The sequence below is a fragment of the Myotis davidii genome, unplaced genomic scaffold, assembly GCF_000327345.1.
Source record: "Myotis davidii unplaced genomic scaffold, ASM32734v1 scaffold226, whole genome shotgun sequence".
In the NCBI taxonomy this organism is placed as follows: Eukaryota; Metazoa; Chordata; class Mammalia; order Chiroptera; family Vespertilionidae; genus Myotis; species Myotis davidii.
Window position 1 is genome coordinate 767,791 of NW_006297224.1, and position 11,144 is coordinate 778,934.

An 11,144-nucleotide genomic window follows, 5' to 3' on the forward strand; every position below is an offset into this window, starting at 1 on the left:
GACTATACCATCAAAGTTTATATTTTTAAAAATGGGCAAAGGACCTAAATATACACTTCTCAAAAGTGGACATACAGAAGGCCAACAGGCATATGAAAAAATGCTCAAAGTAATTAATCATCTGAGAGATGCAAATCAAAATGATGAGGTACCACCTCATACCTGTCAGAATGGCAATCACCAACAAATCAACAAACAAGTGTTGGTGAGGATGTGGAGAAAAGGGAACCCTCGTGCACTGATGGTGGGAATGGAAACTAGTGCAGCCTCTGTGGAAAACAGTTTGGTGTTTCCTCAAAAATTTAAATATGGAACTACCATTTGACCCAGAGATTCCACTTCTAGGAATATATCCCAAGAAATCAGAAACAACCATCAGAAAGAACATATGCACCCCTATGTTCATAGCATCACAGTTTACAATAGCTAATATTTAGAAACAGCCTAAGTGCCCATTAGCAGATAAGTGGATTAAAAACCGGTGGCACATCTATACAATGAAATACTATGCATATAAAAAAGAAAGAACTCTTACCATTTACAATAGCATGGATGGAACTGGAGAGCATTATGCTAAGTGAAATAAGCCAGTTAGAGAAAGATAAGTATCACATGATCTCACTCATTTGTGGAATATAATGAACAACATAAACTGATGAACAAAAACAGATCCAGAGACATAGACTCATGGAACAGATGGTCAAACCTCAGAGGGAGGGCAGGAGGAGAGGCGGGGAAGAGATCAACCAAAGAACTGATATGCATATAAACATAACCAATGGACAAAGACAATGGAGGGGAGTGAAGGCCTGGGCTGGGGCTAGGGGTAGGTTGGGAGAGGACAATGGGGGGAAAAGGGCTCATTCGTAATACTTTCAACAATAAAGAATTTTTTTAAGTCACCTTAATTATTTTTCATAAAGATAGATTAAAAAGTTATTTCCCCCCTAACATTAACCAGTATACCTTCCACCTCTTATGTGTATATCAATAGCTTAAAAACTTCCTTGGCTCAGAATATGAAATTGCTTTCCAAGGTTACAATTTTACATTATTGTAGGAACCACCTACTGATTATACATACACTCAATCGCCTTACCACGGAAAACAGTGGTGCAGCAGGAAATGGTTTGCCTGGAGGCCATCCCAAACCCGCTCCATTGAGACAACCCACCTTTTTTTAGAGAGCAGCAGTCATGGTATAATTATACTTTGTTTAGCTTCTTCCACAAATACAGACATAATAACAACATCTATCAGCCCAAATGTTTGTTGAGAGCCCATGCTTCCAGGTTCACAAGTTAAAATTAATAGATTTTAAGTTAAACAATTAATTCACCAAAGATTTACTGAATAGATCAACATGATGCCTTAGTACAGGAAAGGATCTCTGAAACCGGGGGCTCTAAAAACTTCGACGAGGGAAGTGACAGCGGCACTGAGTGATGGATGTAAAGAAAGCAAATGATATAAAAGGCAGCTGCACTGCTAATCTCGCAGTAAAAATAACAATAATGGAGCAGGAAGTGGGGTAGGTCTGCTTCCGAGAAGAGGAACAACAGGGTGGTCCGATTTGTCCAGCTCTGCAGAAGCTGTCTTCGCGCTACTGCAGAGGATAAGCAGAAACGCACACCCCGGCCCGACCACTGACCTTCAGAACTGGTCCCCCCTCGGGCCCAACCCTACCCCCACCACCGGGCTCTCCCTGAAGCCCCCGGAGGTGCGAGGACGCCGCATCCCCGCAGGCGCTCACCTCTAGGTTTTCACCAGGAACTTCCTTGTGCATCTCGGAGATGCCCAAAGACACCCGAAGGCCGAAGGCAGGAGGATGAGGCCGAGCACCAGCGTCCGCCAGGTGAAAAGGATCTTCCCGGCCAGCCCTGCGCCCCCCGTGGCTGTGCGCACCTTTCGGAAAGGGTCCCGGCGGAGGTCCGGGCGCGACGGCTGTCCCTGGCCCCAGGCAGTCGGGCGGCGGCTCCTGGAGCAAAGGCGCAGAGCCCGACCGGGGAGAATGAGCGCCGCTTCCCGGCACTCACCTCTGAGGGGAAAAAGTATCACAAGGAGGCAATTTCCCTCCTTCCTTTGGGCTCCTCCTTTTCTGGCCGATTAACTCTTCCTCCGCTGGAGGCGCAGACCGGCGCGGAAGCCACAGCAGCGCACGCAGAGCTGGTAACCCATCCTGAGAGGCGAGCTGGGGTGACCCCACGGCACCGGGAACGCGCCCCACACGGTTCCTGATTTCCTCTGGGTTGCGATCGCGACAACTCAGCGGGTGACCCACGGAGCCCCTTGGGGAGTAAGGATCCCTGCGGGCGTCCCGCACTGCACCACACCAGCCTCCCTCGGAACCGGCTCCGGGCAGAAGACTGTGCTTGTGGCTGGGGGCGCTCCGCCTCCCGAAGCCCTATTTCTGCGCGCTGCCCTCGCCCCACCCCCTCCGACAACCAACCCCGAGCACCCGAGCCTGAGAGCATCTCAGCCTCCTGGGCGTCCTGGTTTCGTCCCCTTGCCCCGCCTCCCCCAGCACTTCAGCGAGAATCCTCGGGGAGCAGAATTTTCATCTACAAAATGTTAGCAGTTTCTCCACCCACCACCCCAAACTAACCAGTGACGTGCCCGGGATGCTTGAGAAGGTCCTGGGCGCAAAACAACTTCTTGCAAGGGGAGAGCGAACTGCTCAGAGCGCCGCGAGCTGCCTCCTACCCCGCTTCCAGGTCCCCCTCACCTTCCTTCCCTTCCCTACGGAGCGGAGTTTATTAAGGCGGCGGGAAACGCTCTGCTCCACTCAGCCGCCGTCTCCCTGCATGGAAATCTTTCAGCTGAGCCTGGCTCTCTGCCTGGCGAGGAATCCAACCACAGATTCCCTTACTGCTCACCCGACACTCAAGCGCCCTGAGAGCTGCCGAAAAACGCCAGGCTGGCGCAAGCCTTCGCCAAGCTGACGGCGCCTCCGGGATAGAATCCCCGCGCTGCCGGCTGCCTTGCCAGCGCCGATGAGAACCAGGGCGGCCAAAAGCCTGTGGGTACTCACTTCCCTGCTGTTCATGCTTCTGAGAGACGTGATCTGACTCTAAGACTGAGCATGAGAATCCGGATGCTGGGAGTGCAGTAGATAAGAAAACCCGGCTGCCCAGCTTTTCCGGACCATCCCTGAATGGGACCAAAACCTCCTACAGGTGTGTTTCGGGTGTTATTTCAAGCTGGAAAAAACTAGGAGAGCCAGCAAACTGAATGGAAACTGTTGATAGCAAATCCTGCAAAGAAAGTGGCCCGTGCCCAGGGCGTGGAGCAGCGGTTCCCAACCTGTGGGTGGCGACCCCTGAAAATACATCCTGCATATCAAATATTTACATTACAATTCATAACAGTGGCAAAATTACAGTTATGAAGTAGCAACGAAAATAATATTATGGTTGGGGGTCACCACAACATAAGGAACTGTATTAAAGGGTTGCGGCATTAGGAAGGTTGAGAACCACTGGGTGGAGGAAGTGGGAAGCAGAAGGGAGGAGGCCAAGGAGGAGAGAAGCCAAATTGCCAAGAATGTAAATGTTTGTCCTCTGCACCTCCTGCCAGTTAAGTGTCACAAACCCCCTTTCCCACTGAGAAGGGGGACATTGATAACCTGGTCATAAAAACACAAGTTATGAATGAAGACATTCAAGCGCTTGGTTTCTCAAAATTAAACGTGGTCTGCCAGTTTACAAAAACAAGGACAACACAACTGCCGGAATCTTTTGAAACCAAAGTCTCCCTCCCTCCCCCCAAACTCACACAGTACAGAACCAAAGGACTGGACATAACTTAAGCACCCGAACCCTTTCAGAAGCCAAGCATCTATTGTCCAGGAAGATCCAGAGTTGGTGTCCCTGACTATAAATGGCCAAGTCCCAAGATCCACCAATTAAAACTTGCCCCACCAGCACTTCTGCAAACCTGTTCCCTCTAACTCCTTAAAGTCCCTTAACCTAGTTCAGCGAACAAGATGGATTTGAGACACCATTAGATCTCCCTCTTTGTTGGCACCTTCTCAATCAATAAATCTCTCCTTCCAAAAAAAAATAAAAATTACTGAATAACTACTATGTGGAATGCACTGTTGGGGACACAAACATTAATAAGAAATCATTTTCACATCTTCTGGGACTTGTGATTAAATGCATAGCAGACACACATAAACAGCTCCACTAAAAGGCTTCTTGTTGGAGTAAGAAACAGCTCTATGAAGAGAGAGATGAACTTAATTAAAGAGTTGTCTGAGAAACTTCAAATGAGAAATGGGTTTATATTTGGCCATTTATTTATTTATTTAAAAAATTTATTGGGGTAACATTGATCATATAGGTTTCAGGTGTGGGTTACTATGTTCCAAGGTCTGTATATTGCCCACCACCCAAAGTCAAATCTTCTCCCGTTACCATATATTAATACCCCTTAACCCCACCCCCTTCCTTCTGACAACCACCCCACTGCCGCTTGTGTTCACAAGTTTGTTTTATATCCCACATGAGTGAAATCATATAGTTCCTAGCTTTTTCTGACTGACTTATTTCACTAAGCATAATATTCTCAAGGTCCATTCATATTGTTGCAAATAGCAGTACGTCATCCTTTCTTATGGCTGAATAGTATTCCATTGTGTATATGTACCACATCTTCTTTATCCAGTCCTATATTGCAGGACACTTTGGTTGTTTCCACATCTTGGTCACCATGAATAATGCTGCAATGAACATAGGGGTGTATATATCTTTGCCAATACATGTTTTCAAGTTTTTCAGGGATACTAGTATACCCAGGAGAGGATTGCTAGGTGGTATGGTAGCTCCAGTCTTAATTTTTTGAGGAATCACCAGACTGCTTTCCATAATGGTTTGTACCAGTTTGCATTCCCACCAGCAGTGGATGAGGGTTCCCTTTTTTTCCACAACTTCTCCAACACTTGTTATTATTTGTCTTGTGGATAACAGCCACTCTAACAGATGTGAGGTGGTATCTCATTGTGGTTTTGATTTGTACTTCCCTAATTGCTAGTGAGGTTGAACTATTGGCTATCTTCTTGAAAGAGGTATATTTTCAGGTCTTCTCTCCACTTTTTTATTGGGTTGGTTGTTGTTGAGTTTTATGAGTTCTTTTTTTATTTTGGAAATTAAACCTTTGTCGGAGTGCAGGCTGTGCAGAAGCTTTTTAGTTTGATATTGCCACATTCATTTATTTTTGTATTTCCTTTTTAAAATCAAGCAATATCATTCAAGATTAATTATTTTTTAGTAAATAATATTTGTTTTTGCCTCAGTCTTTCCACAGCAAGGGTTCAGGAATCTGGAGAAGAGATACGCATTAATGGATAGAGACTAGACAAGAAATATAAATTTGGAAGGCATGGGGGAAAGCCAGGTGGAGGCCTCACCCTCTAGTGAAGTGGGGTCTCCAAATGTCGGGACCCATGGCTTTTTATTCACACATTTTGCCCTTTAGCAAAGCAGACACACATATCAAAGGTAAGGTTTGGTAAATAGCAATGGATTATCAGGTTAGGGCAGTGGTCGGCAAACCGTGGCTCTCGAGCCACATGTGGCTCTTTGGCCCCTTGAGTGTGGCTCTTCCACAAAATACTACGTGCAGCGTGCACGTACAGTGCGATTGAAACTTCGTGGCCCATGCACAGAAGTCGGTTTTCTGCCTGGGCGAGGTTCTCAAGATTGAATAAGCCAGGCCCTGGACAGTGGCGCAGTGGGCAGCCGTGGGCAAACAAACGACAAGGACTTAGAGAGATTAAACTTAAAGTGAAGTAAATGAGTGCCACATCCTAAGAAAGCTGTAAAATGCTTTCCACTTTTCACCTTCTACTTGGACTTAACAGTCCCAACTGAGCTCCACTAGGAGGCAGCACGTACACATATACAGTATGAACGAGAGAATCCTCTTAAAAAACGGAAGGGACCTGAACTACAAATCCCAGCACGCACTGTTAAGCGCCTGACTTGCTTCTGCACAAAGGTCTCAAGTTAATTGCTGGCTGAGCGATCAGAAGGACGCCATCCATTTGCTGCTCTAAAGTAAGATTTCCCAATGTATTTCAAATGAAACTTTGGAGTGGGAAAAGGGAGGTGGATTTTTTAGATGTTGCTTTTTTTCTGCACATTGTCTATTTCAGGATTAATTTTAGCAGTTAAACCAGGATAAGGGTGGGTTTTTAGCGAGTTTGAAACTCTGGGATTTTAGTAAGTTTTTCAGAATAGCCAAAGAAAAGAGGATTTTTCAGTGTCTTACGTGAACATTTTTCTTCCTGGCTCATGAAGATAGAGTTCGTCAAAATGCTCTGTTTGTGTCTGTGCTCGTCGGAAATTAACATTTTTATTCCAATATTTAGAGTAAGGAAGACATCGTGTGTGGTTCTCATGTTGGATATATTGAAAGTTGCCTCCTTTCACCATTGCAGGCCATGTCTGCACTCATTTTTCTTAATAAATCCGTTTTCGTTTAATAGTAAGCCTTTGGATCCAAAATCTGGCCCCGGAAAGGCAGGGCGGGCAGCGAGGGGCCGGTTCTCAGAGGGAGCGAAGGGCTGCTCTGTGCCTCAGCAGTCGTTCAGCCCCTCTTCTCAGCGTGTCACGGGGAACCTTTGGCTGCACCTTCGCAGTCCCACGTGTCAGATGTCACTAACGCGGAGAGTGTGAGCTAACAGCTTTGTAATACACCCTGCTCAGGACTGGAGGAGGGTGCAGACTGTTGGAATCTCTTACTTTCTAAAGTATATATTGAATAGAGCTCTTAACTCTTTTCATGTTTAAAGTGAAATGTGTCGCTTGTGTAATAAGAAAAAACAACAGTGCAGACGCATCGATTGCATCAGAGGGGGTCAGGCACCCTAACAGCCAGCTTCGCCACCACATCACAAATGTGGGCTTACTCAGAGAACACCTGGGAAGGTGCCAGCCGGTCCCTGAAGCCAGATCTTCCTACGCCTCGTAAGTCTGGCCCCTTGAGGAGCAGACTCCTAGATAGTTAGAGAGGCCTGGGGTTTACTGAGGGAGGCAGCAATGAGAGAGAATACAAGGAGGAACCAGGTAAGGCTGGAGGAGCCGGCAGACCACTGCGATGGTGCCGGACTGGGTGGGAGCCTGCAGGTGCTCTGCACCAGGGCCTGCCGGGCCAGTGGAGGAGCATCGTGTCTTCTGGAAATGCGTCTGCCGCGGTGTTCGCGCCACTCTCCGACACTGGCCCACGGGGAGGTGGCCTCAACACCAACCCAGCAGGGGGTTCATGGCAGGTGGCCTAGTGGTCAGTTACTGGGGTCCCGGGCCAGAGGGCGCAGGGCCCTGGCTCCGCATGGGGTCTGCTGGGTGGTTCGAAAACCAAGAGAAGAAAAACATGAACCTGCAATCCGACCTGGGTTTGAATTCATAGTGTGGAAACACTGGGCAAAGCACATGATCTCTTTGAAGTGAGTGCATCGGTGGCCAAGCTGGGTCTCCTCGCCCACCCCATCTCGCTGCCACGTTCTGTTCCCTACGGTGGTCTTTCTAAAATACACGTCTGATCATGTCAGTGCCCATGGCCCACCGGAACGACTATTACGTCCAGCTTGGACAAAGGCTGGAGGCTTGAAGTGGAAGTGCCCATCAAGTCAAGCAGGGCTGAAGAAAACAGAGATAAGTTCAAAAAGAAAGGAACGGGCCATGTGAGCCCTCTAGGCAAGACGAGCTGGCTACCTGTACTGATCAGGCAGGTAAGCCACCAGAGTGATTGCTTCAGTTGGTTGTCCATCTACGACTTCAATTGGTTCACTTAACACCCACCTCATTCACCACCACCACCACCACCGCCGCCGCCTTTTTGTGTGTTTGTTTCTGCCTGGAATGCCCACCTGGTATATGCCGCCTTGGGACATAGCCAATCTGTGACTTGGGGTGGGGTCAGAGGCACACACTAAAGACAGCAGGGTAGGAGAAGGAACCGGGTTCCTTGAAGGCGGCCTCTGACTCTGAACCACCCCAACCTCATCCCTGGCCATTCCTCTCAGTGTAAGATCTGCAGTGCAAGCACCGGCCAAATAGCTCAGGCACATCCGATTTCCCCTGTGTCAGAATCCTCAGGCCTCCGTCTAAACATTCCTGAGTGTCTGTTAAAGTGTCACTGCTGCATGCTTAAACTTTAAAAGAGGGCCAGCAGCATTGTGGGTGGAATGTCCACATAACAAGAGAGTCAGGAGGCCTGAGGTTAGTGCTGGCTCTGCGGTTGACCAGCTCCTTGACCTTGAGCAGGCCCGGTCAGTTTCCTCATCTGTAAAATGAGGATATTGAACAAGATTTGATTTTCCAGCTCTTATGTTCAATGAGTCCCTGAGGCCAACGGAGACATCTTTCTAAGGGACAAGGAAGAACTCCAGGGGATTGATGTGCAAACCGTGACCAGAGTCTCCGGGAGAGAAAGCAAGGAGCAGCCTGAGTAGCGAGGGCACATAGGATGCTGCAGCGTACGCAGGGGCAGTGGAGAGGGTGGGCAGCAGTGAAGGGAAGGACTCCACTCCTGCTGGGTCCCCTCAGAGCCCTCTTCTCTGGGTACTGAAGAGATGAAAGGTAGGCACAAGTCCAACGTCTGCCTCAGTTAGCACTTCAGTGGTTTATGCTAAACGTGTTTGATATACACAGCTAGGTATAGAGTAATAAGCATTCAGACGATGGGACTGTTGGTACAGAGGTGCTGTCTTCAAGTTCTTAAAGGTGTACATTGAAACATTCGTTCTAGGTGTTGCTGCTGGCACAGGGCCGGACCCCAGTAACTGACCAAGACCCGGGTAACTGACCACCTGGCCATCAGTACATGAACTTGACTTTAGATCCCACCACAGATTCCATTATGGGTCGACTTGATAAGAAAGTCATCATCCTGACAGCAGCTGCTCAGGGGATCGGCCGGGCAGCCGCCATTGTAAGTTACCGTCTCTTGCTATTTGCTCACTAACCCGTTGAAGTACTGAATTATGTGGACAGATGCCATGCTTAGCTACTTCTGCTCTACTTTTTCTTTTTTTTCTTTTTTTTTAATGTTTGTGCTTCTGTTGTCTAAAGTTACAAAAAGAAAAGTTGCTACTTCTGACCCCAGTCAGATGAGGGAATGAATACCTCATAAGTTTGCTATGTGACATTACAGATAACCTTTGATTCTGAGAAATTTACTTCTTGGTTTCTCTGCACCCGGGCCCTATGGGAGTGCATAGCTTTCTGAAGTCATGTCGTTTCGGATAAAGGACACCGGAGTTCAATCTGTCAGGTCACCTCCACCTTCTCATTTATATCAGTATACCCCACTCCTGCGCTAATCATGCACTTTGAGCATAATGGCAGCGTGTGGTTTGACATTTATGAAAACAGTGGTATTCTTTGGAGAGGAAAGTGTTGAAATAGCCCATTTTTCTCTTATTATTTGGAACATAATAAGAAATTGAATATAACAAGAACCTGCTCAGAAATGGAATACAGACTATCAAATCACAGAATAGTATTTTGAGAGGTGTTAATAACCCGCTAGCGGGGGTTTTGTTTTTAACACTAGTTTATTTTATATTACTTAAGGGCACAAAGTCAGATGACAAGCACAATATATGTCCAGTTGTCTTAGTTAATGATAAAAATAACAATGGGAAGGGTGAGGTGAGATTAGTTAGTTTGATATTCCACCTATTTTATAGGGAAGGGGGGAGACAATGAAAATAAGTTAATCCTTTAAGCAAGTGCACAAAGCATTTATTTGTGTATTGTGTCTCCCAGGCTTTTGCAAGAGAAGGTGCCAAAGTCATAGCCACAGATGTCAATGAGTCCAAACTGCAGGAACTGGAAAAGTACCCAGGTGAGCAACTCCGCCGCTTGAGCCTGGGATCCAGAGTCTACAGGGATTAGAACGCAGCAGAGCTCAGGTGTTGAAAGAGAATGCCTTCACCGCGCAGCTCCACTGGCCTCCTTTTTGGAGCCTGATTCTCTGACAATCAAATTTATATTCTGTGAGCTTACAGAAAAAGAAATCTGCATACTTAAATATATACACAGAATTTTAGATACGGACTTAAAATTGTTTATGTATCCAACATGTTGAAGAATTCAGTACCTAACAAGAAAATTCTATGCGAGAGTGGAACAGCTGTTCACTTTTTATGACAACTCTTCACTTCTGGGCCCTCCTTTTCCAGGGGCAGTGCTGTCCCAGAGCAACCGAACGTGAGCCACAGATGTAATTTTAAGATTTCTAGTGGCTGCATTTAAAAAACTTAAATGAAACAGTTGAAAGTTCATTTAATAATCTATTTTATTTAATTCAATATAGCTAAAATATTTAACATAATCAAAAATTATTAATGAATTATTTTTATATTCTTTTTTTATACTAAATCTTTGAAATCCATGTGTGTTGTACACTTACAGCACAGTTCAGTTCAGATTAGCTGCCTTTCAAGTGCTCAATAGCCACATGTAGCTAGTGGCTTCCATATGGGGGACAGCTCAGCCCTAAAATCACATGTCATGATCAGAAACCCAAAGAGATTACCCGAATTATTTATGTGTGTATCAGCCCTTACTGCACCCCAACATGAGGGAACTTCAGTTAGAGTTATTCTGAAAGGAATCCGACCAGAAAATTGAAAGAAATCAAACAGAACAGGTTATGTGATCGAACACAAATTAGGTCATTGAACTATTTAACTGAATTAGACGATGTTGAAGTATCACTCCAACAGCTCAAAGTAGAGCGATTGCGCAGGAAAAGCACAAAGGGGAAAGGAGTCTTCCTGAAACTCAATTCCAGTCTTCCCTTTCTTTCTTTGTTCATGTCTTATTTCCTAGACCCAAAAGAGAATAATAAAATAACCAGTATATTGTTTTTAAAAAATAACCATAACGAGGGCTGCTTTCCTTAAGAGAATGTTTGGATTTCTCTAGTAACTACAGACCCCACACCTGCTCTTTCAAGGCCAGACCTTTGCTCTGGCCTCTCATTTCTTCTTGCAGTTTAGGCCAGAAATAAGTGATGATACCCCTGACCAACAAAGTCATTTCAATAAATAATGGAATTCACATAAAAATAAAGCTCACAAATAGAAACAATCTTTTCCACAGTCCTGCCCTTCCCCCTCACCCCCTTCCCTT

The 11,144-nt window shown here is 46.2% G+C and overlaps 1 protein-coding gene and 1 long non-coding RNA gene across 3 annotated transcripts in view; one reads left to right on the plus strand and one right to left on the minus strand.

Annotated features, from left to right (window-relative positions):
- The window catches only part of LOC107184542, an 11,488-nt gene extending 9,454 nt beyond the window's left edge, over positions 1–2,034 (minus strand). The window contains exon 1 of the long non-coding RNA XR_001515395.1: positions 1,754–2,034. This is a non-coding gene — a long non-coding RNA (uncharacterized LOC107184542). The remainder of the gene's footprint in view (positions 1–1,753) is intronic.
- Positions 2,035–5,972: 3,938 nt separating this feature from the next.
- BDH2 (3-hydroxybutyrate dehydrogenase, type 2) overlaps positions 5,973–11,144 on the plus strand; it is a 20,932-nt gene continuing 15,760 nt past the window's right edge. Inside the window, exons 1-3 of one of the 2 annotated variants that reach the window (XM_006772989.2) lie at positions 5,973–6,059; positions 8,752–8,934; positions 9,774–9,852. In XM_006772989.2, the coding sequence (XP_006773052.1) occupies positions 8,827–8,934; positions 9,774–9,852 (187 nt within the window). In that variant the 5' untranslated portion in view covers positions 5,973–6,059; positions 8,752–8,826. The remainder of the gene's footprint in view (positions 6,060–8,751; positions 8,935–9,773; positions 9,853–11,144) is intronic. The other variant, XM_006772990.2, reaches the window with a different exon arrangement.